This window comes from Carlito syrichta, unplaced genomic scaffold, assembly GCF_000164805.1.
Source record: "Carlito syrichta isolate Samal-C Ts95f unplaced genomic scaffold, Tarsius_syrichta-2.0.1 Scaffold311854, whole genome shotgun sequence".
Taxonomy (NCBI): domain Eukaryota; kingdom Metazoa; phylum Chordata; class Mammalia; order Primates; family Tarsiidae; genus Carlito; species Carlito syrichta.
The window spans coordinates 264,679-290,148 of NW_007255950.1; the positions used below are offsets into that span (position 1 = coordinate 264,679).

Below are 25,470 nucleotides of genomic sequence, written 5' to 3' on the forward strand. Positions count from 1 at the left end.
CTGCATGAGGAACTTTGCTCATGAGATTAAATGCTCTCATTTATTGAAAAAATGTCCTTTTTTCTTTTCTCTGTGACATCTGCTTCTCCCTACCTCCATTTCTTAATGTGCCCATATACTATTGTGGCATTTGCTTTCTATTTCTGCTGCCTTTTATTTTTATTATTGTATTTGATGAGAAAGCTAGGGAGATAATAAGCCTCTGGGATTTGAATGATTAGTGTGGGTGGTGATGAGCATAGTGAGAGTAACTGAAACGTCCAGGTGGTTCTGCTGACTGCATAGGTGACATTTCTGTTTCGCTCAGGATGACTTAAATAACTTCAGTATCATATTATACTTGGAGAACTTCTCTACGTGTGTGAAAAGAAAATGGACTTTTTATATAAGCTTTTGTATTTCTAGCAACAAAATTATAATTTCTTCTATATCGCAAGATTTTAGTTTTATAAAATATTTACCAAAATGGCCTGAGAGGAACTTTCAGAGATTAGGTTTTAAATAGGCCATGTTCATTGACTTTTCTTTAAAAAAATAGTAAATGCAGCCGGGCTCAATGGCTCAGCCTGTAATCCCGCTCCTTTGGGAGGCTGAGGTGAGTGGATTGCCTGAGCCCGCGGGTTCGAGACCCGCCTGGGCAACTTGGTGAGACCCCATCTCCACAATAAATCAAAAATTAGCCGGGCGTGGTAGCGCGCACCTGTAGTTCCAGCTACTGGGAAGGCTGAGGCGGAAGGATCGCCGGAGGCCAGCAGGTCGAGGCTGTGGTGGCCGGGAGCGGCCACTGCACTCCAGTCTGGGCCACAGAGTGAGACTCCAACTCAAAAAACAAAAGTAGTAAGTGCAATCTTTGACTCTTAAGTATTTTCTTATTAACTTTAAATTCTACTCAACAGACATTTATTGTGTAATTCTAGTATGAAATGTCACGTACTGAAATGCCATAGGGAATAGGAAGATTAATGGGACATAGTCCTCCTCTCTAGGAGAGACTGACTAAATTTGTTTAGTTGGGGATATAGATAGAAATGGAAATAATTTTAGTATGGACAGAATGTGATATGTGTTCTCTGTCATAGGTGTACTGTCAAATACAAGTAATTCTGACCTTTATGTTTAATCTTAGGGAAATAAAATTAAGGTGTAAGAATTTGTCTACCTCCGAAAGATGCAGTCACTGTTTTTTATTCTCAGTTAACTTACGCTGTACCTATTATTGCTCAGGCTCTTTTTCCCCCAGTGGAAATAATCAAAGGCAACTTTTTAAAAGAAAGAGGGTAAAAGTAGAGGTATAATTTCTTGCAATTTGCAAATTTAGATGAGAGAATCTTAAGAGAAACATGCTAGCTGAGTCTTCTTACCTGTTTCCTACTTTTCAGCAAGCTTGGTTGAGTTACTACTTCCTCAACCCCCAATTTAGGGAGCTTCTCCCATTTTGACCACATTTGCTCTGCATCCCCTGATAAGATAACACTGTTTCTTTTGATTCTCAGGGGCTTATCTCCAGCACAAGCTGATTCTCAGTTCTTAGAAAATGCAAAGAGGCTTTCCATGTATGGTGTTGACCTCCATCATGCCAAGGTACTGTAAATGTCATGGAAAGTGGCATCATTCCAGTCTGTTGTCTGAAGCTTTGAGAGGGCTCCGGTTTCAGAACAGCCTAGTATTCTTCGGGAAAAGGCTATTTGCTTTCACTTGAGTGTCTCCGTAATATTTCTCTGATCAATTTTGGGGTTTGCAGTTATAGAAGAGACCGTTTCTTCTCCCCCTGCTATTTCCTTTCCTAGTCTCTTGAATCAATTCCCTTTTATAACTACTTATCATGACACACCTTGTCAGCCTTTTGTACTGCTTATTCTGGTTTATTCTGCATCCTAGCTTCTGCCAGGGCCAGTGTAACTCCATCCCAACTCCTCTCCCACTGCTATCTTGGGAGAAGAGGGCAGATCTTATCAATCATAACAAGGAAAAAGTGGCATGGATATGACCACTTCCAAAAAGCTTCTAGGTTGTGAAGGAGGCTGGGACTTGGGCTTGTCCCTGTAGGTCTGTTTCATACTTTGTGAAAATGACCCGGTTTCTAGGTGATGAAGCACCCGCAATTTAATTTGAGAGGTAGTAAGAGAAAGGAATATTGGGGACATGGGGACCTGATCATAATCCTGAAAGGCACAATTCTGAATGCCACAATCCTGAAATACCAAAATCCCGGAAAAAGTAATTTAAAAAGACATTTATTTACATTTTTAAGAGGAAATTTATTTGAGAAAAAACACAGCAGAACACTTCATAGGCCACTTTACACAATAAAGTAGGTAGGCAGTAATAACATACATATTTGTGCAAGCTGAGATACCCAGATACACTAGTGACAGTCACATGGGTATAACAGCTATGAGCAGACAAACTATGTTCATAACGAAATATGTCAAAAACCAAAATGTATAAATGCGTATCACTGTGATTGATTGCTGGTAACAAATACCACCTACTTTATGGTTCCAGTTTAAATGATTCCATAGTGGGGAGTCAAGGAGAAGGAGGCGCAAGGTGAGAGGTGGATTTGGTTGTATAACACATGTTCAGAGTCAACACACTGAGGGAACCCACGGTCACCTGCTTTTAAGAGACCCTGCCAGTCCCTAAATATAGTCCAGAAGCCCAGATTATATGATCTGACAAGGAAAGCCCCCCACTCAAAGATATCTTTCCTTCCGAGGCCTCAGGTTAGTAATTCTTGCTTTGGTGTTATTAATTGTACTTCATATTTGCAAAGCACTCTTTTCTCCTCAGTGGCTTCCTTTATTCTTTAAATATTTTTTATTATGACAAAACTAATACATGTTTATCATTGAAAATAGAAGTAAACAGAAGAAAATAAAAATCACTTAAATCTCTTCATGCAGACATAATCCCTGTTAATATTCTGATGCATTTTTCTTGTTTTCTTTTTTGTTTTAGATCTCTGAGAAGTTGAATTTTCAGGCCTTTTAAAAATGGGCTCACACTATGAGTATCATTTTTGCTAAAATGTGTTTTTTAAAAACTTACTACTTTTTCTTTTAGTTGAGGTCTCACTCTGTTGTCCAGGCTAGAGTGCAGTGAGGCATGATCATGGCTCGCTGCAGCCTCAACCTCCTGTATTCATGTGATCCTCCCACCTCAGCCTCCTGAGTTGCCTAAACTACAGGCAAGTGCCACCATGTCTGGCTAATTTTTTGTAGCGATGAGGTCTTACTATATTGCATAGGCTGGTCTCGAACTCCTGGGCTCAAGCAGTCAGCCTCAGCTTCCCAAAGTGCTGGGATTATGGACCTGAGCCGCCATGCCCAGACGTAACTTGCTATTATAAACATTTTTTCCATGTCAGTAAATAGTCTCTGGCAGCATCATTTAAAAAAAATTATTAATGTATTTTTAAATTTTATTTTTAAAATGTGGGGTACAATTCAGGGTCAGGTATACAAATAGTCATTATGCAGGTACCCTTGTTAATGAGGTGTGCCCTGCCCCCGCAGTTTCCTACTACTGCCAGTCCCTTATAGTTATAAGAATTGTTCAAGCTCTGCTTATGAGTGAGAAAATGTGGTACTCAGTTCTTTGATTTTGTGATAGATCACTCAGTATTATGGACTCTAAGTCCATCCAAGTGCAGCATCATTTTTAACTACTATATTCTGACTGCCTTTAATTTTTAAAAGTACTTTCACATACATCATTTCATTTAAAATTTGAATATTTTTATTTTGCAACTTACACAAAACAGTCTAGAGGATGACTTGCTTAAAGCCATATATTAAGCAGTTCTATCTGCTTGATAATCTTCTGATAAATCCCACTAGGCAGTAAGACAGATCATCTGAACACTGTAGTGTTTTTCAGCTCATTTTCTTTATGATGGTGACAGACTGACTTAACCAAGAAACAGGAATAAGGGAGAGAGGAGAGAACAAGTTTGACATCAAAAAGACCTCTGAAGCCTGTGTCTCCTCCTCTATTCTTTGCTGTTCTTGCCACATATAAATCTTGTCTTCTAATTGGTTGATCACTAGTTAGAAACCATTTCTTAGATGGCAGTGCTGCAAAGTTTTAGAATTCCTATTTTTAATGTCATACCTTAGAAAAGTAGAACGTTATGGACTCTGTCGTAAGTATAATGTCAGTTCTTGCTGTGCCGTTAGAAACAGAACACTAAAAGAATTCAAAGTAATCTTTATTTTTTTTATCATCTGATAGACTCTTTAGATAATAATTGATAAGTAAGATATTTATGGCTTACTGAAAAGATCTGTAGCAATTTAAAAGAATTTTGCATGTCATTTAAGTTTTGTGTCTCTATATGGTTTTCATTGTTTTTGAGGTCAGTTTTAATTTTTTTAATTGGAAGAGTTCTTAATGACACACTCATGTTAGGACTAGCAGAAGAGTTTTGAATAAAGGTCCCAGGAAACCACCAAAGTGATACACTTCCCACGTTCCCCTTGGTCTGGGATCAGTAGTCCTCCAAACTCCTAGAAGTCTGGAAAGGGAAGACCAGAGTGGCTGCCAGAACCCAGAAGGACAGATCTGTGTGGCTAGGACAGTCCTGAGAGGCACAGTAGTTAGAGGGACGCAGCCAGCCTGATGCAGCCCCAGAAGAGGGAAGTGTGGGTATGAAATATCCTGACCTCCTTTCCTTTCCCACTTGATCTTTTGTGAGAACTTCCCATGCACTGAACCCGTTTGGAAGCCAGCTGTCATGGTGTCTTGCTGATATCCATATGGGGCAGGGAGCGAACCAGAGGAGGTGCTCCTTTTCGTTTATTTTTCTGGCCTTGTTGCTGAGTGACATAAGTCAAATATGGAGGATTACGGTGTGCTTTCTCTCCTTTTATTCCCTACCCTTCATCTGTAATTTCTGTTCACACAGATACCGATAATTCGAAGGCAGAACCGATAAACTTGAATCCTAGTCGTGTTTATTTTTAGGTCAGATAAAATAGCTTCCTTGTCCTGTCCAAAGATTGCCTCAGACTAGAGATGGCTCGTTCAGTGTTTCAAATATGGGTTGCCTCCCTGCTTGTGGCGAGAACATGCTGTCTCAGGCAATCTTCCGTCTTGCTCCCCGTGGCCATGGGCAGTGATGGTTTTGGCAAACACACCCTGTGGGGCTGGTGCCAAGTTGCCTGGGCACCTGTGTCTGACTCACCCCAGCTTTTTATTCTATTCCTAGAGAGAGTTGTGGCTGCCAGGATAAGGGTGAGTGAAGCAATAGATTAGATTTTTAAAACTGCTCAGGTTGGTCCGGTGTGATTTTATTTGTACATGAATTATTCAGGTATCACAGCAGTTGGCAACAGTTACCTAGCACCATACTTCTCTTTATAAAAACCTAATTTAAATGGTGTTAAAATGTTTTTAGGAATAAGGCAGTCAACATGTGCTTCAGTTGAATTGGAACTTAGATTAAATATGGTGTTTGTTTCAGCCTTTTTGGTGAGAATTTGTTTTTTTGTTGTCAGTGTGAATATTTTTGAGTAGCATTCTTCAATTTTCATGTCTTAAGTGAGAACCAGTTGTCCCCTTAAAGATCAACATTGGTTTATATATTTTGAATACTGTGCATCTTAGATCTTCACGACTTAAAATGTGGAAAAGACAATTTTTCACTTTTATCTGTAAATTATTTGGTTTTTAAAAAGCATTTCAGACTTGTGATTATTTTAGATTGTTATCTATTTTAAATTAAAGCTCTGGGAGGAAATACTATTAGTAACTTGAAGAATAGTCTACAGTTCTTTGAAATATGCCAGCCAAAAGAATGCTTAATGAGAACTGGATGTCAGCGCTCTAAGTTAATGAAAAACTGCTTGAAAGAATTCAGAGATTTCAACACTGTCAGGTTGCCTCCCTGCAATTTTCTGTGAGGGATTTGTGTTTTGCAAAATATTAGCATAATTTTAACAGTTGTTATGTAGGGAAATCCGCCTGAGATAAATTTGTCTGAAGTAAAATGGTTGGACCCACTTTAGGGTAGCCCAAGGTACTTACTATCCCTGCGGGTTGGAATAGGCTTTGGGAAAGCACCTTTTCTCTCCTATATTTTCAGGATATCTAAATCTAGTTCTATTTTCTTTCTTCTTTGTTAGCTCCTACAGCAGAGCTTGAGAAAGGTACACATTATACCCTTCGAAGAATATTGTGTCTTGTAGTCATGTTGCCATATAACTCTTTGACAAATCAAATCTGATCCCTGAAGATGAATAGATGTTAGACGTGTGTGTGCCCTACTGTTTTCATCAGCTTGTATACTGCCACTAAAATTTAAATATAAACATGAAATTGGCATTCCTGGTCATGGTTTAAGGGAGTGACGAGATAGCTTCCTGATCTGTGTAACTTCCCAGTTCTCATCGTGATTAATTGGGTTATGCTTAGCAGGACTCCGAAGGTGTGGACATCAAGCTGGGCGTGTGTGCTAATGGACTCCTCATTTACAAAGACAGACTGAGAATCAATCGTTTCGCTTGGCCGAAAATCTTGAAGATTTCCTATAAGCGCAGTAACTTCTACATTAAAGTTAGACCTGCAGAGGTAAGCAGTGTGGGGTGATCTTTGGCTTATCTCATGTATTGTTAGCCTGCATTTTTATAGCCATGAGCCAAATGAATTCTTTTCCACTAAGATGTTAATAAAACGAACTCTTCTTTTTTCTTCCATGGTTCAAAGATTGGGGTTCATGATGAAAAACCTGTATATGCATATTTCTATTGCTATAAAGCAACCAGCCACCACACCTTTTATAGAAAAGAGAAAGTAATAAATGCATGGCACCTAGTGGGGGCTCATTTTTTTTCTTGGTGAATCCAAGAAAAAGAAGGTGATAAAAGGAGCTTATTTGACATTGAAGGAGAGTTGGTTTATGTGAGTGATTGGTACTTGCTTTTCATAGAAAATAGTATTGCAGTTTCTGAAAAATTCATTTTGTAGGATTATATTAGATATGCAATATTTACCTTTTTCAAGAAAAATTCCTTTTTCCAGAAACATCTGAAACTGTGTTTTTCTGTAGCTTCTTAGTCAGCTCTTTAGGAAATATGCTGATTGGTTTTATGGATTTATTCCAGCTGGAACAGTTTGAAAGCACCATTGGATTTAAACTGCCAAACCACCGGGCAGCAAAAAGGCTATGGAAAGTGTGCGTGGAGCATCATACTTTCTACAGGTAATTTTAAGAAAAACAGCTTGGAAACCGGGCATAGTGGCGCACCTGTAGTCCTGCTACTTGGGAGGCTGAGGCTGAAGGATCACTTGAGCCCAGGAGCTTGAGACCAGCCTTGGCAGCAGAGTGAGACCCTGTCTCTTTTTTTGAAAGAAAAAGAAAAAGATAAAAAGAAAACGAGAGAAAAGAAGACAGCTTTGCGTTGCTGTTGATAACCTCTGTGGATCAGGAAGTGCTCGTGGCGGGTAGTGTGGCAGACGTGTCAACCCCCTGCCTTCGTTCTCTCTTCCTTGCCTTATCTCTTTTGTCTGTGGTCCTCTCCCCTGTTCGTTTCTGTGGTCTAGGGCCATGCACGGCCATCACTCACAACTAAACTGCCTCTTCAGTTGTCCAGAACTCCAGGTTCTGACTCTAACTACCTCTCCTTCCACTGCGACCACACCGCCCCATGCCTGCTACCTTTCTTCCCTCCTCTGTCTCATCTCAGGTTTCATTGAGATGTTTTCATCGGCTCCTCCTGGCTTAGTCTTCCCAAGCCAGCTAGAAGCCTGCGGTTTGGCTACTTTGTCAGGAATGTTCCAACTCCCTCAAATCACTCTCCTCTCTGCACATCCAGTCTGCTGGTCCTGGCTTTGTCCTCTGTCCTGACCTCATCACTTCTGCACCTGTGCTATCAAAGTGCTACCTTAAGTAACATGACTATTGCAACACACGTAGTTATTCTGTATACCAGAAGATAGCACAGCTTTGTGGATTGACACTATTTTAGATACGTAATGTCCAGGCTCAGCCAGACCCTTAGTGCTGCCAGGCGCTTACTCACAGTGCTGTCAGTCCTCTCACTTTGTTGCTGTCCCAGATACGCATGGTCTTTGAGTCCCTGGTGCCCCTGCCTCTCCCCCATTGTGCGGTCCACTGAAAACAGAAGGTGGAGGGATTTGTTTTTTTTCCTTTTCGAGTGGTGTCTCCCTCTGCCACCCAGGCTGGAGTGTAGTGGCATGCTTACAGCCATCACAGCCTCAGACTGCTGGGCTCAGGCAATCCTTCATCCTCAGCCTTCCAAGGAGCTGGAACTACAGGTGTGCACCATCATGCCTAGCTAATTTTTTGATGTATTGTAGAGATGAGGTCTCACCGAGTTGCTCAGGCTGGTCTTGAATCCCTGAGTTCAGGCAATTCTCTGGCTTCGGCCTCCCAAAGTACTAGGATTATAGGCTTGAACCACCACGCCAGCCTCGGAGGGATCTTTGTTTCACATACTTTCTCTTCTACCCCTTTTTCCTGTAAATGGACATCACTCCTCCCTCCCCCATTAATTCTTTCCCTCCTCTCTTGTCTTAAGGAGTAGTAGCCAATCCTCCGCTTTGATCACTCATTTCATGCCTCACAAAGGATCTGCTTAATAAATTACTTTTCAGTGGGTGCCTTTGGCTTCTTTAGCCAATAAACATGTCCATGTATTGCTCCTTTAAAAGCAAAAAGAAAGAAAGAAAAAAATCCCTCGTGACCATCTAGTCATCTTTAGCTTGTGTGCTGTCTCCTTTCACGCTTTTCTTCAAGGACTTGTTTTTATACATCGTCTGTTATCTCTGTTATCTCCCTTTACCCAGTTTCCTATCACTGTAGTTTATGTTGCTGTGATTCTAGACCGTTCATCTTAAAGGCATTTGCTGCACTTAGAGTCTAGTAATGCTTTTCTGCCACGGACTAGCTGTGTGGACTAAGTTACTCAGCCTCTCTGGACTTCAGTTTCATCATACATAAGGCAGTTAACAATAGTACCTACCTTGTAGGACTGTTTTGGCAGTTACATGAGATCACACACAAGAAGCAACTTAGAACCATTTCTGGTATATCATAAGGTTTATCTTCTTCATCATTATTCTTAGTTTGGTACCGTAGTTTGCTTTTTAAAAATTTTTAAATTTTAAATATGTGGGAAACAGACTTAGGTATACAAATGGCTATTTTTTTTTTTTGCTTTTAATTTTTTAATTTTAAACATGTGAGGAACAATTCAGGTTTAGTTATACAAATGTTCATTGTTCATTATGCAGGTACCCTTGTTGATGAGGTCAAATGGCTATTTTTAAAGTGAATTATCTGCTGGCACAAATGACTCCTTGAAGTTAAATTGACCAAAATCTATTTTTTAAGACTACTTTTCTATTCATTTTAGAGGAGAAACGTGACTCATAAAATAAATTTGAATCTCTCTGTCTCAGTTGCACTGAACATAAAAATCTTTGAAAAGTTTATAATCTCTCTTGGTAGCCATAGCAGATACCTCCTCAAGACAACCTGAGCTGACCTCATATGAAGCTCAAGGTGATATTTATGACACAACTCTAAGCTGGACAGGCAGCAGCTTTCCCTGTCAAATAATGATAATAAAAGCAGTCATCCTTCTAGAAATGACAAGTGCTAACACTCATGGAACATTTGTTGTTGTCAGACACAGAATCGATTGCTTTATATTGCAGTGGTGTCTTTATTTCTCATCTCAGGTGAGGAAGCTGCTTTTTAGAGGTAGGGCCTGTGGGGGAGGGGAGCACAGCAGCCAGGCACTCTAGAGAGGTGGGGACCTGACTCAACTCCCTCAAACAGCCAGGTATCCGAGCAAGGTGGGCACCTGATTCCCTCACAGTAGCCAGGCACCAGAGAGGGTAGGGACCTGACTTCCTCAAGCAGCCAGCCACAGGAGCAGAGGTGGGGACTCGACTCCCTCATAGCCCAGGCACAGAGGTGGGGACTTGGGTCCTCCCATGCTCTAAAACCTGCACTCCTCACGTCTGCACTGGCTTGTTGTTCTTCTAGTTGCTTCTCTGAGATGTATTAACCCTGCAGAACTTCAGGCTTCTCCATCATTTTTACTAATGTACCATTGACTCCAATTTAATAGTAGACCAATTTGCTACTGCAAACTTCTAACATAATGGCCAGTAAAAGCATTTGAAAAATTTTAGACCTTATATAACATTTATGATGTTGCTTGCAAAGCTATGCAAACCAATATATCTAATACAGAAAGGGCAAATCATGCTTTGTCTACACAGTGCTTTGAATCAGATCAGTGGATCTTTGTCTACACAGTGCTTTGAATCAGATCAGTGGATTCTCTTCTATTTTAGTTTATTACAAAAAATGCAAATGGTTTCTTGAGAACGTTGCAATGGCTTGTAGATTGAAGCTATTAACAAATAAACAGATCTTTCTATTGACTGATAACCAACCAACTAGATTAATATTAGTGGAAGTAAGTTATAATATTGTAAATACACATGTATATATAATACATGTATAAATATATAATGTATTGTTACATATATCCATATAATGTATATATGTATGTGTGTAATATTTGTGCATATAATACTGTATATGTAATATATATTATAAGAATGTATAATAAAGCTGCTACCCTTACCTAGAGCATTTAAGAGAGCCTGTCGCCATTCTAATGGCTGTGCAGGGATTAATTCTTTCCAGCTCTGCAACAAATGTTATGGGGCAGGTGCCATTATCATCACTGTACATATGGAGAAACTGAGAAGCAGAAGGGCTAAGAAGCATTCCTGTGGTCCTAGAGAGGGTCATTGGTGGAGATGGAATTCAGGCCCCGAGGATGCGCCTTGCCAGTGCGCCCACTGTGCTCTGCTGCCCGCTTGCATTCACAACAGATGTGCTTCCTTGTATTTCTCTCAATGCCTTTGTTCTTCCTGGTGTGTGACCTAGAGATTAACATAAGGTTCGTCTAACCTGACGTCTGCCACTTACACTTGGCATTGTAGAGTCAGAGTGACTCCAGTTGTATTAGTGTGGTCGGTGGCTTCATAGAGAGACAGGTAGAATCCTTCATGCTAGTTAAATGCATGATTAACTTTAGTAATTGATATGTGGGCTTTTCTTTCTTTTTTTTTGAGTCAGAGTCTCACTCCATCACCCAGGCAGGAGTGCAGTGCCACGTTCATGGCCACCCCGGTGATAACGTGCTGGGCTCCGGCGATCCTTCCGCCTCAGCCTTCCAAGTAGCCGGAACTGTAGGCGCGTGCTACTGCACCCAGCTAATGTTTTGTTTTTGGTTTTTTTTGAGTTGAAGTCTCACTCTGTCGCCCAGACTGGAGTGCAGTAGCTGCTCCCGGCCACCACAGCCTCGACCTGCTGGGCTCCGGCGATCATTCTGCCTCAGCCTTCCGAGCAACCGGAATTACAGGCGCGCACTACCACGCCCGGCTGATTTTTGATTTATTGTAGAGATGAGGTCTCGCCAAGTTGCCCGGGCGGGTCTCGAACCCGCGGGCTCAGGCAATCCACTCACCTCGGCCTCCCAAAGCGCGGTATTACAGGCTGAGGCACCCAGCCTGGCCCAGCTAATTTTTTGATATATTGTAGAGACAAGGTCTCACTATGTTCCCCGGGCTGGTCTCGAACCTTCAGGCTCAGGCAATCCTCTCTCCTTGGCCTTCCAAAGTGCTGGGATTACAGGCTTGAGCCACCATGCCTGGCGGATTTTTCTTAAATATACCTTTATTTTCCACAGATGAACCTTAATGATATTTGATTTATAATGGTAGGATTTTAAAAAGTTAAAATGTTAATATACTTCTTAAGCAGTAAATATAAAAATGGAATTCCTTTTCCAATGCATCATTACTTAGTTCCTCCTGCTCTAAGCCTTTGATACCCTGTGAAGGTTAGTCCTTTCTTGTAGTTTTTATGTTCCCAATGATAGGTGTTTTGTTTGATATTATTATAAAGATAGGGTTTTGTAGCAAGTCTGAGTTCCTACTGTTTCAGCATTTTTTTTTTAAGACAGGATCTGTCACCCAGGCTTGAATATAGTGGCGTGACCATGACTTACTGTATCCTTGAACTCCTGGGCTCAAGAGAGCCTACTAATCTCAGCCTGCTGAGTAGCTAGGAATGAAAGTTTTCAAGAAACACTTCCGCTACCTTACACAAATAGGTTCAAACCAAGAAGGCCAGAATGTATTAGTTCTTTTACCAGTTAATTCGAAGACGTTTTTCTGGATGAATACTGTTGAGAGTCCCGAGTTGATGGAGGGTTGCCTCTCGTATTTGCCACATGTAGCTTCACCTTGACTTGATTTTCTTCCTTGATTCATTTCAGAAGGAGAGTTCTAAAAAAATTGCACAAAAGGTCTAGAAATATTTGAAGTGAAGGCACCCTTTAATAAGTCTCTCTTCTTTGGCAAATGATGGGAAATTTTCAATGGAGGGTGGGCACAGTGTCTCATTCCTGCAATCCCAGCACTTTGGGAGGCTGAGGAGAGACGATTGCTTAAGCCCAGGACTTCGAGACCAGCCTAGGCAACATGGTGAGACCCTCTCTCTACAAAAAATTTACTGGGTGTGGTGGCATGCACCTGTAGTCCCAACTGCCTGGAAGGCTGAGGTGGAAGGATCACCTGAGCCCCGAAGGTTGAGGCTGCAGTGAGCCATGACTGCGCCACTGCTCTTCAGACTGGGTGACAGAGTGAGAACCTGACTCAAAAAAAGAAAAAAAGAAACTTTTCAATGGAGTGCTCTATATTCTTGAATTTTCAACGAAAGTCTTCTTACTTAATACATTTTATAAGAGCCCTGAGAGTATCTTTCAGTTTAACTCTTGATCAGACAATGAAAGCAAGATAATTTCAGTTATATTCCAGGAAATATTGGTTCAGTTACTAAAAGCATGCTTTTGCATATCTAGGAGTATTTCACATCAAAAAAGTTTGCTTTTATTCATTATGAACCCTGGGCTTAAGTAGAACTGGCAAGAAGGGATGTTACTCATCTCTGTAGATCCACTGTGTGTTATATTCTTCGTGGGAAAGTCTCATTTGAGGGAACAGATTCCTGTTTTTTCCAAGGAGAAATAGGCGTAAATATTAAGAATTGCTGATGGTAATGGATTGCGACTTGGCACTTACAGCTAGGATCAAGAATTCAGGCATATGTGTTTATGTAAATGACTTAAGCTAATACAAATAAATAACCTTTGATAAACTGGGAACAGCTGCTCTTTTGCTTAGGTTGAGAAAAGCATTCATGAATTCATGAATGTGGATTTACTCATCACCATCATAAAACTGTTTGTAGGAGAGTTTATAAGTAATATTCTTTTCTTATTAGACAGGTAGTATTGGTTTTGTGTAATCCTACTTAAAATGAGATAGTAAAATACATAGTTTTAAAGTTGAGGCAAGATGTGGTGGCTCACACCTGTAATCCCAATATTTTGTGAGGCTGAGGTGGGTGGGTCACTTGAGCCTAAGAGTTTAAGACCAGCCTGGGCACCGAAGCAAAATCCCATCTCTGCAAAATATAGAAAAGTTAGCTAGGCGCGGTGGCTCATGCCTGTAGTTACAGCTACTCAAAATGCTGAGGCGGGAGGATCACTTGAGCCCAGGAGTTTGAGGCTGCAGTGAGCCATGACTGTGCTACTGTACTCCAGCCCGGGCAGCAGAGCAAAACCCTGCCTCACAATAAATAAGTAGTAAGTAAATAAGTCAATGGTTTAAAAGAAAAAAATCCATGAAGTCTAATTTTGCTTCTTTTTTTCTCTTTAGGCTTGTGTCTCCAGAGCAGCCACCAAAGGCCAAGTTCCTGACTTTGGGGTCCAAATTCCGCTACAGTGGCCGCACCCAAGCACAGACCCGCCAGGCAAGCACCCTCATAGATAGGCCAGCACCACACTTTGAGCGCACCTCTAGTAAGCGGGTCTCCAGGAGTCTAGATGGAGGTAAACGCATTTGTGATATTTTTGGGATTTCATTCATCTCTCTCTCATCCAGGAATGTCAGAAAATTTTGATGTAGTAAATACAGCTGCCAGAAATACCCTGGAAGAATGGCCAGTAAAATGCTATTACTTCTCCTCACAGGATAAGACTTTTGGATTGTTTTGAAGTTGTCATTCTGAGCATACTTTTTTGTTTGGTAAATGTTGGACACCCCAAGTATGAAAATCTGAAATTGAAAACGCCCCAAAATCTAACTTTTAGAGTGCCATCATGGGCTCAAGGGAAGTGCTCATCAGAACATTTCAGATTTAGATTTTTGGATTTGGGATGCTTAGGTAAGTATATGTAATACAGATATTTTGAAGTATGAAAAAAATCAGAAATCTGAAGCACTTCTGGTCTGAAACCTTTTGGACAAGAGATACTCAACTTGTGTTGTAAGTGTACACAGCTAAGAACACTTGTGAAGAATTCTTGCTCAGGAGATGTTGAACAAGCACGATTTTACTGGTTTGACTTGATCGTGATATGTCTTATGTTGTTTAATTTCTTGAGCCTATTAATGGCAAAATGTAATTCTCTAAGGGTTTTTGGTATGGTAGCATGTGAACCTTAATTCAAACGAACATAAAGCATTCCCTAAGCTCACTAAATTTTTGTGAGTTAAAAAGTGAAGCTTACTGAACTTGCCATCATATGAGAAACTCTTTTATAGCTTCAAAGGATTCGTTCTGTGTTTGTTTATTTGTTTCTTTTTTGAGTCGAGGTTTTACTCTGCTGCCCAGGCTGGAGTGCAGTGGCGCCATCATTGTCACTGCAGCCTCGAACTCCTAGTCTCAAAGAATCCTCCCACCTCATCCTCTTAAAGTGCTAGGATAACAGGCATGAGCCACCAAGCCCAACCCAAAGGATTATTTTTAAATACAATGTTTTAACAAACAAGAAAGGAAATATAATGTGTTCCTTTGGTCTTTAACCCAAGCAGAGATATGTACAAATATGATTTTTTTCTGTTGGACTTCCAATTAACTACATGTTTGTAGTTTTATTTAAACATCGCATGGAAATAAGTTGATATTGCTTTTCTTCATATTTATATCTTTTTTTTGAATTGGAGTCTCACTCTGTTGCCCAGACTGGAGTGCAGTGGCTGCTCCCAGCCACCGCAACCTCAACCTGCTGGGCTCTGGCAATCCTTCCGCCTCAGCCTTCCAAGTAGCCGGAATTACAGGCATGCACCACCACGCCCGGCTGATTTTTTGATTTATTGTAGAGATGAGGTCTCGCTGCCCAGGCGGGTCTCAAACCCGCGGGCTCAGGCAATCCATTCACCTCAGCCTCCCAAAGGCGCGGGATTACAGGCTGAGCCACCGAGCCCAGCTCATATATATATCTTATCTGGTCTAATTTGGGTTAATAATTGGTTTCCTGTAAAAGAGCTAAGGTTAAATTTATATTAGAATGCTCTATGAAAGTCTTTCCTTTCTATGTAATATAAAGTAATTAGTATGGGTAATTTCCTATTCAAAGAAATAGTTTTCCAACATTTTTGTTTGATCAATCTCAAATATATAGTGTATATAAAGTAGTAAAAATACATTTGGAAATTTTATTTTACCATTGTTTATATCAGCAAAAATATTTTTGATTGTTTATTGTTTCTTGATTTTTTTTCCTGAAATATGAACTTGAACAACTTGCATTTTAAATAATCAAGTAAGACAGACCAGATAATGCTAACCGATAAAAAAAGCTCCCCCATTAGTGAGGGATTGACACCCATCGCCTTGAGGTACTTTTGCTAGAAAAAACTTGGAAAACAGATGCAAGTACATACTTGAACAAATTCAGGATTTGTTGGTGAGCGTTTTTGTATATAGTTACTAAATCTTGATTCTGGAGTACCTTCCATATGGTTTTATGAGACCACCCTGAAAAATACACACAGGAATGTGAATTGTGCTTTGAACAAACGTCCACACTTCCAAGTGGTAGTTATTTAAATTCAGTGCATTAGTCATGTACTATGACTGTCAGAATATCTCTTAGCTCATCAACAACTGAGCACTTTTCCAAGTAAATCTGAAAAATGTGCCAACACATGTAAATATTTCACAAGACTTGCCCCCTGCCACAGAGAATTTATACAAGTGCTGAATAAATGCAGTCACTGTTGAATGCCCTGAGAGAAATCACTGCTTTTTCTGGAACACCGTCTGTTTTCAGCATTTGTTTGAAACTGTGAGACTCTATAACTTTTATATTGCAAAATTTAGCGTTTAAGAAGAGCAATAAACCAGAGCGTTTTCTTTGAGGTATATAAACCCTGTTCAAGGAAACCTACCATCTTGTGTGGGCAGTTAGGCAGAGGGTTAGAGGAGGCCTGTATCTGAAAACAATGATTTTTACAAGTAAAAGCTACAAACACAGCACAGTAATCCATTATTTTTCCCTTTGTGTTTTGGACACTGTAATTCATCAGATGAGCAAGTCATCAAAAGGATTATTGTGTTATTGTGAAAAATAGGAGGCTTTTCATGCCAATACATGATCAGACAGTCAGTGAACTATTTGGTTAGGGCTTATGTTCTTTTTTTTTCCCCCCTCAAAGCAAAGCCAGGCCGTAACCTGGTACTAAACTTCATTTTCTTGACTACTCTCTGTCAGTATGCTTTTGTTGTTGTTGTTATTGACATGTGTTGTATTTCTTTTTCCTGTTTTTTAAGTCATTAGGCTAGGATAATTTAGGTACAAAAATAATCCTCACTTTAAATTTTGGCAAATGAAAATAAATCTTGTGATTACATAGAAAGTCAAAGTCAGTGTTCTATTTGACGATCCAATATCAAAATAAAAACGAATCTAGAACAGCTATTTTAGACCAGGAAGGCTCAAGGCTCCTCTGAGATTAGAAAATTGAACCCCAAATGAGACAAATCTGTCATTTAAGAGAACAAACCATCAAGATACTTTTGGGATTGGGGAAACCAATGATATTCTGACAGCAGAGAGTAGAATGAGTGGGGACCCTACTTATGCAGGGATCATGAGGAAAGGAAGGCCCGTGTGAGGAAGAGCCAGGTCAGCTGAGATTTGCAGGGTGAAAAGGAGGAGCCACAGAAGGCAGGAGATAACAAAGCATTCCAGGTAGCAGAGGCTACAGGATGGAACGAGTAAGGCAAGGGAGGGCAGGATGCATTCCAGGAACAGAAGGCAGGCAAGTGTGATCAGAATTTAGGAAGCCTCAGAAAAGGTGGACCAGGGTCAGATCACACAGGATCTTGTGGGCTGTGATGGAGAATGTGGTTTTTATGTCTTTTGTGTGCTAGAGGAAATTATTGAAGGGTTTGTGTGGGTTTATGTGCACACAAGAGCATGGTATTATTTTTTTAAGAAAATCATTTCGTGCAAGAGAACAATTAGATTGAGAAAGGAAGCAGGAGACTGGTCAGGAATAGGCCAGGTGACAGTGACAGTGGCCTTACTTTGGATGGTAGTGGGCTGGTTAGCCATTTGGTACCATAGGCTCAGCTTTTCAGGGTTCTACAAAATTGTTTAAGACCAGAACAATTTTATTGGCTCCAAAATAAAAAAGAAAACTGCAAGTGGAAATTAATAAGTATTTAAAAGTATGCATAAAAAATGTGGTCATATATAGGATGGATTGCACAGCCATAAAAAAGGACAAAATTATGAACTTCGCAGCAACTGGGATGGACTTAGAATCAATAATACTCAGTGATCTATCACAGAAACATTTTCTCATTCATAAGTGGACTTTGAACAATTATCATAATACTGTAAGAAAGGGATTGACAGTAGTGGGAAACTGCCCGGGGGGGTGGGGGTTGCATCTCATCAACAAGGGTACCTGCATAATGACCTTTTGTATATCTAACCCCACCTCTTTAAAATTTAAAAAAAAGTATGCAAGTCAGCATTTTGTCAACTTTATTTTATAACTTTTGATATTCGTTCAGATTTTAATATCATTACATTTGAAACCATTTCTTGGTCGGATTTTCTCATTTTGTAATAATTTCCGAGTATGTGTGATAGGTGCTTGGAAATCATAATTATAAGTTAAAGAGTTAATCATAGCATATACTTTCCAAGGGAAAATGATTAATATCTTATTAAAAGTAAAGAAAAAGACCTCAAAAATAATTTTATTTAATATAAGATGTGAATTCATTTTAATGTTGAATGTGATTTGGTGTGGGCTTTCAAAAGTATGAGTACTTAAGGACTGGGAAAATCTTTTTTTTTTTAAATTTTTTGAGTTGTAGTCTCACTCTGTCACCCAGACTGGAGTGTAGCGGCTACTCCCGGCCACTGCAGCCTTGACCTGCTGTGCTCCGGCGATCCTTCTGCCTTAGCCTTCCAAGTAGCTGGAAATACAGGCACGCGCTACCATGCCCGGCTAATTTTTGATTTATTGTAGAGATGAGGTCTCACCAAGTTGCTCAGGTGGGTCTCGAACCTGAGGGCTCAGGCAGTCCACTCACCTCGGCCTCCCAAAGCGCTGGATTACAGGCTGAGCCACTGAGCCCGGCTGGAAAATCTTAAAAATAGAATTAGGAATGGAAAGAACTGGCCACATTTAAAACTATATCCAAGGACCTCGTTGGACTTGCTGGTGATGGGGGTAAAGGAAGAGGCCTAGAAGATGTCCGGGGGCCTGGATGAGAGTAGCATTTGGTGAAAAAGGCAAGACTGGGAAGAATTGAGTTTTGTACAGGGCAGGTAAGGGCAGTGGGTTCAAGTGCTTGATGTCTCCCAAGTTCATTTTGGTAGATCACACACAGCCCCTGCACTCAAGAGCTTGCGACCTAAAGGCTTTGTGTTGCCTGCACTTTTGTTAGTAAGGGCATGGAACCAGAGCAAACCTCAGGAAAGTGCTTTTTATAGGTGAAATCACCTGATGGTGGTCTGTGTCTAGGGGAGAGCTACATATGGAGAGAGGTTTTGCCACCTGTGGCTCACTTTGCCTTGTGGAGATTGGAGGCGGTCTTGGGTTGATCTGCAATGTAAAGAAAACTTCAACCCAGTACATATTTCTGCCTATCTGTAGGAGAGAGGAAGAGAGTACGTGAAGACCAGGTTTTCTAGGGGCAGGGGGGTGTCTAAGTATTAGATTTACTGTAGGCCATATTGAAGCATTAAGGAGGAAGGTTTAAAAAATGGAACAATAGTAATCAAACATAACCATTAAATCCATACTTGTATATTTGTCTTTTGAATGGTATTCAAATGAACACTTCCTTCATGGAGGAATTCTTAAAATATTTTGAAGCAAATCATTTAAATATTATATAATTATTTGTTGCAATAGATAGATTCAGGAATAAATCCAGGCAAAATCAAAGAGATTTGAGAATTAAAATACTGCTCACACTGTAATTCTGACCTTTTACCCTGACTCTGGTGTTTCATCTGGTCTTAGAGCTCCCCCTACTGGCCAATTCCATGATCAGAATATATCCTTCCAAAAGCTGTGATTTTAGAATGTGTGTCGTTCAGTGGGTTAAAATTCAGATATTTTCAGATTTTGGTAAAAGTTTAAAAAATGAGTTTATCTTTTTTTTATATGGTGGCATTTTCAGAGCTCAAGCAATGTCCCTGTTTCTGTTCATTGTTCACATGCTGTCTGCTTATCTCTTTAAGGGGGGGAAGTTCCATGAAGTTTACCATTCGCGTGTCCTAAAGTCATCCAAAATTATCATTCTTTACTAGCTCCGATGGGTGCCATGGACCAAAGTCTTACAAAGGATTTTCCTGGCTCTGCTGGGGAGGTTTCGGTATACAGCCCTGGAGTTGTCAGTGTGTCCGTGATCCAGGATGGGGACGGCAGGAGGGAAGTGAGAAGTCCAGCTGAAGCTCCACGTTTGCAGCTCATCGAAGGAAAGGTATGGCAGGTTAGGCCAGCATGTGGTTTTCCACGTTTACTGAAACTGGAGGCTCTCGGTTGCATTTTCTGTTCTAGGAATCGAGGATTTAAAAGTAGTTGTATGTTCTCCGTTTGATAACATGTCCCAGTTTTCAAATATGTGTAGGCTCTTGCTGGTCGGACCTTTGTTTGTTGGTCAGAGCAAAATATTTCAACGTAAATTGTATAAATGCAAGTAAGTAATTTACTGGCTTTTTTGACTCTCTTCATAATCATCTTATCCAATTAGATTTCTCATGATAAAAACTATGATTTGAAATGTATGTGGTTTGTTACAAGTAAGTTTTCAACTGTAGCTTGTGTCTTAGTTATTTTAATTATTGACTTATTTTAATTTTGTGACATGAGCAAAGGTGATCTTTTTGAAAAATGTTATCTTTTATTGATAACCTATAGCTTGTGAAGAAATTTTTAAGAAAGGGTGATTATTTTGTGAATAGTAAGTAAGAAGATGGTGTGTTGCTTTTGGTTTTATTTTGTACATATACCGTAGTAAATGGAGAAATAACTGTGTTCTCAGATTTGTCACTGTTGTCTTATGTTACCTTGGGTAGTAAAGCCACTTGAATATTGATCTGAGGAGCCTTTGAGTTCTTCAGCTCTCTTTTCCATATCTGCACAAAGCATCTTTTTTGCATGTAACGTTGGAAGTAAGCACGAGAAAAACAATGAAACCACCCTATTGACTCTTAATGTTTACTAAGTTTTGACTTTGACAATATTAAAGACATGCAACATGAATTTATAAAGAAACTGCTAGATGAAGTCGCTGCCAGTGCCCGGGGAGTCCTCTGCCATGGAGGAGGACTCAGGGACCACGTGGGCCCAGGCTTGTGCCACACGGCCAGGCGCTTCCTAGAGCAGGTGACATCCAGTCACTGGCATTCTGTGTTAACGAGTTTGTGACTGTCATGTTGAAAAGTTACGAGGGAGGACCCAAACCACCCCGAGTTTATTCATAAGAAATTGTGTATTTATTCATACATGTTTACACTTTAGTCACCTTCCAGCTACTCTCGGTTTGATTCAGTACACCTGTTGAGATGCTTTTTCACACTGCTCAGAACAGCTTTTGAACTCATCAATTTTGATGCCTTTTAGAGCTTCTGCCGATTTTTTGCTTCATTTCTTCCACATCAGCAAAACGTTTTTCTTTGAGGACTTTTTTCGTTTGGGGAAACAAACAAAAAGTTGCTCAGGGGACGATGGAGTGAATAGGGAGGGCAGGGCATGGGGGCCATGCCGTCTTTGGTCCAAAACTGCTGAACACTCAGTGCGGTGTGAGCAGATGTGTTGTCATAGTGGAAGAACCAGTCACCTGTTTGTCACAACTTGAGACGTTTCTTCCACAGATTTTGAGGCAACCTTCTCAAAACTTGCGAATAAAAATTTGGGTTGACTGTTTGATCTGGAATAACAAATTCCAAGTGTGTATTACAAAGGGGACCCACTCTCGAAAGACAATTCTGAGTTTCTTGGGTCCCCATATCATATCAAATTTAGTTAAAAATGACAGAAATTGTATCTAATAAGATATCCTTCAACTGCTAAGACGTTATCAGAATTTCTTTTTTCTAATTATGCTAACAAGTTACCCAGGAGAAGGGACTACTTGCATCTGAAACAGAGAAGATCAGCACTTTAGAATGTCTCTGTTCCATTTTGCCTGGTGAATTTGACACATCTTTTTTTTTTTTAATTCTTTTAAAAAGTTTCAAAGTAAGTCCTGCTTGTCTTCAGCAAATACTGGCATTTTTGCTGATGCCTTAGATGTCTGCCAGCAATCAGGTTTAAAAGTAAATAATGCTGTGTGAGTTTCCTAGGATCTATTTGCAACCACTTTGAAAAAAATCAGTTGATGCCTATTCGTTTTCTTGTGATAAAAAGTGATCTAGTGTTTTCTCTTTTCACATGGATTATTTAGTTCATCCTCTGACTACACTGTGTTAATACAACCCTTCTTTCGAGTAAACGTTTTCACTAACTGCCTGTTTCTCTTTTGTCCTCTTTCTCTCTCACATGTTTTCCCCCGCCTGCATGCGCTGTGTCACTTTCACATCCCGTCATGGGTTTGCTCTTGAGAACAGCCCGTTTCCGTGTACCCACCTTCCCCGCTCATCGGCCGTGCTGCATCTTTTTCCCCAAACCTGTTGCCAGTCCCTGAAGTGGACTTGCTGTCAGACATCTCGGAGGAAGACCCCTTTGGGGAGGCCGACCAGGTCACCCTAGACAGCTTGGAGGGCCTTTCAGAGCAGGGCGACCCGGATGTCACGACCCCTGATTCGGTCTTGGATCCTGCAGCTGCCCCTCCCCAGCCTGACTGTCCCTCTCCCGGGCCTGAGAAGACCCGTCACATGGCTGACCACCACGATTCTGAGCTTGGCTACTTCCCCTTCAGTTTCTACAAATGTTTTCCCTCCAGCCTCCCCTCCCTCCTTGATGAAGATGGGTATCTGGCTTTCCCCAGCCTCCCCAAGGTCTGGGTCTCCTTCCTCCCCACTGGGGTTCAGCACTATGTCCCTATCACATCCCCGTCATTCATTCCTTCCCTGGTCCTCATCTTCGGGCTACTTCTCTCTGCTTCTCAGTCAGTTCCTTTTTCTCTCGCCCTTTCCCTTCCTCTGGCTCTATCCCTGTGCTATCTGGAGGCTAAAGCCACCTCCTTTGATGCTTCTTATGATTGTGACTTGAATGAAAAGTTAGATGAGGAGGAAGCAGTTGCTGCGACTCCTACATAAGCATCAATCTGTGGAGTTGACACTGCTACACTTTACCTTAAGCCCTTCCTAATATAGAGTGTCAACATGTATGTGCATTTCACCACCGAGTACCCTCAAGATAGTATTACCTACACTTTCACACACACAACATTTTAGTGCATGAGAAATAAGTGAAGACACTGCTCCTTTATTGATATCCGTTGACCAGGTCCATAGACTCTAAGTCGAGAGCAAAATTTTAGGGTTGCTTTATAAATATCTCGATCGTACTAGATTTTTAACAAAAGGAGTAAGGGAAGGGGAAACCTGTGTCGCCCGACTTAACAGTCCAAACTGAGTCTCTCCATTTTGTAGACAAATATTAAGGCTTTTCCTTTCCGGTGGACACGTTTTGTTTTGTTATAGAACTTAGGATGCAGTGGCCATAACTGTAATTGATGTATGTCAGTAGAACTCCTTAGTATTATTATTTCTCTTGTTAGAAATCCAAGTGTGTTCTTGCATCTATGAGGATGTATCTGTAACCTTTACTTCTGACATTTGTAAATCTAACCTCAGAAGCCCCATATCTCTCTGTTATTGTAGCATTTGGGGACCAGATGAATTTTAGCTATTTTTTTTTCCAACCCGAAATTATATAACTATATAAAAGAGTCACTTCAGGTATTGCGTAAGGAAGACATTATCTTTAACAGGTGTGTGTCAAAATGAAACACGCCTTTTTGAAAATTTACACTTCATAACTAAGATTCAGCCTCTTAGTACTCTTTTATTTAAAATTAGGTATCTCGTTTGAGGGTTTTTACCCCTGGATAAGACAATTTTTTTTTCAAGTATACTACCTCTGCACTACTGCCGAGTCGGTATTAACATGTGCAGTATATTTTGATTGTTCTGCTAACTGTTACCCAGTGATTGAGTGTTTCATTCTGTGGATACTATCAGTATACAGAGTCAATCACAAAATTTAGAGCAAACTTAAAGAGAAATGTGAAGATAATGCAATGACTATGCATCGTAACCACAGCTGGTAAAAAGTTTACCTGAGGAATATCAAAGATCAGCTTTTCAGAGAAATGCAGGCAAGAACAAGGAGTTGGAAGGCGATTCTCATCGGATAGCTGGGCCTCGTTTTTCCCTTCTGGTAAAAAAAAAATAACTCTGATCTCCCTGCTTGCCTCTTGAAAACCCTAGAAGTTTTCTTTAAGTAATCAGTTTGAATTCTCAGATTTTGACACTATCATCCAAATAAAGAAAGAAGAGAATATGAGTTTACATGTAAAAGTTAAATAATTTTCCTCTGATAGCAAAGTCAATTTTCTTTTGTTCTTGCCATTCTTTTCCTTGAGTCAAAATTCAGTCAGCATTTATGTGAGTTTTAAACTTCCAAACTCATTCTTTGGATCATTAGCTATTGCGAAACTTTCAACTATGAAAAATTGTTCTTATTTAAAGAATCTTTTGAAGGAAAATGACTGTATTTCAAACATAATTTTTAAATACCATTCTGACATCAAAGGAGCTAACGAAACCAACTTCCCCCCCAAGGAAAGAAATCCATGTTCAAAACAAAACAAAACAAAACTGAATAATAGAGTGAACATTTGTTCCCCGCTGAAAAGCCGCAGACAAAGTTTATGTCATTGTACCTAACCTCATGACTAGCTGATTTACACATTTCAAATAAGAACAGATTGGATTATGCCATTTTTGCACTCTCCTATTTTCACCCCTGAGTAGAAGTATTCAAAGGCAAAGCATAATCTAGGGGCTGAGAAAGAGCGAAGCTTCCATCCTCCATTCCGCCTTTGCGAAGGATCATTTCCATCATTTGTACAACACTGTAGGTGAAGGAAGACCCAAGTGGCTAAGCACTCTGCATCTTCTGAGGGCCACACAACAAAGGTTGGTAACGCTGGTTCGCCACCGAAGTTCAGATACCACTTCTTTGCCCGGATGGTAGAGTTTCCACTAACGCCCTTCTTTCTGGCATTTGCTGTGTGACTTTTCAGGCGAAGATGGACCAAGAGGAAGCACAGCTGGAGAAGGTGGCTGTTTTTTCTCTAAAGTTGAATATCTCCTGGCTGCTGCCTGCTGGTGTTGTGGTGGTGGGGAGGGTGCACTTTGGGGGTTGATCTGTGAGTTGTGTTTTTGTCATGGCATTAAGTTCTCAAGGTTTTTATCCTGCTCTTATTTTAATGTCTTACACTGTCGAGTTGTGGGTCTTTTTGGTGCTTTCTGATCCATGCACTTTCATTTACTTGCCTTTCCCCCCGTGTTGATTTAATTTCACAGAAGAATTCCTTGAGAGTAGAAGGGGATAATATTTATGTCAGACATAGCAATTTAATGTTGGAGGTTTGTATCATCTAAGAACACAGCTCTGTCCTCATGGCTGCCGGCTGCTGTGGACGGGAGGTCACGCCCAGGCTGCTGGCAGTGTTTGCTCAGGCACAGTGCATGACGTGCATGAGGGGTTCACTTGGGGTGCATGCTCCCGGCCCCACCGTGTTCTTTCCAGGTGGAGGAGGTAGGAGGTTCTCAAAGTGACAAGTGGGAAAAGAAAGTTCTGTTCAGTCAAATGAATAAAGTTTTAACCTAGCGATCTTGAACACTATAGGTCAACCTGTTTTCTCCTAATGGGTTAATACCAGGGCATCAAATCTGTAGTAACACAGTCTCATCCTTAATATATATTAACAGAATAGGTATTTGTTTGTTGATCTGGCATTAAGTCATTTGACTTGATCTATGTCTATTTTTTTGTGCCTAAAATCCACGTGATCAGGAATGTGGTTCACTTGATGTATTTTTTTGAAAGGAATTATTTTGATGAGAAAGAAAGAACAAG

General features: G+C 40.5%; 1 protein-coding gene across 1 annotated transcript in view; it reads left to right on the plus strand.

Moving 5' to 3' along the window:
- Positions 1–25,470, plus strand: part of EPB41L2 (erythrocyte membrane protein band 4.1 like 2) — a 136,462-nt gene that overhangs the window by 70,798 nt on the left and 40,194 nt on the right. The window contains exons 8-13 of the mRNA XM_021718143.1: positions 1,494–1,581; positions 6,421–6,573; positions 7,107–7,204; positions 13,777–13,949; positions 19,686–19,858; positions 24,915–24,977. Of these exons, the coding sequence (XP_021573818.1) occupies positions 1,494–1,581; positions 6,421–6,573; positions 7,107–7,204; positions 13,777–13,949; positions 19,686–19,858; positions 24,915–24,977 (748 nt within the window). The remainder of the gene's footprint in view (positions 1–1,493; positions 1,582–6,420; positions 6,574–7,106; positions 7,205–13,776; positions 13,950–19,685; positions 19,859–24,914; positions 24,978–25,470) is intronic.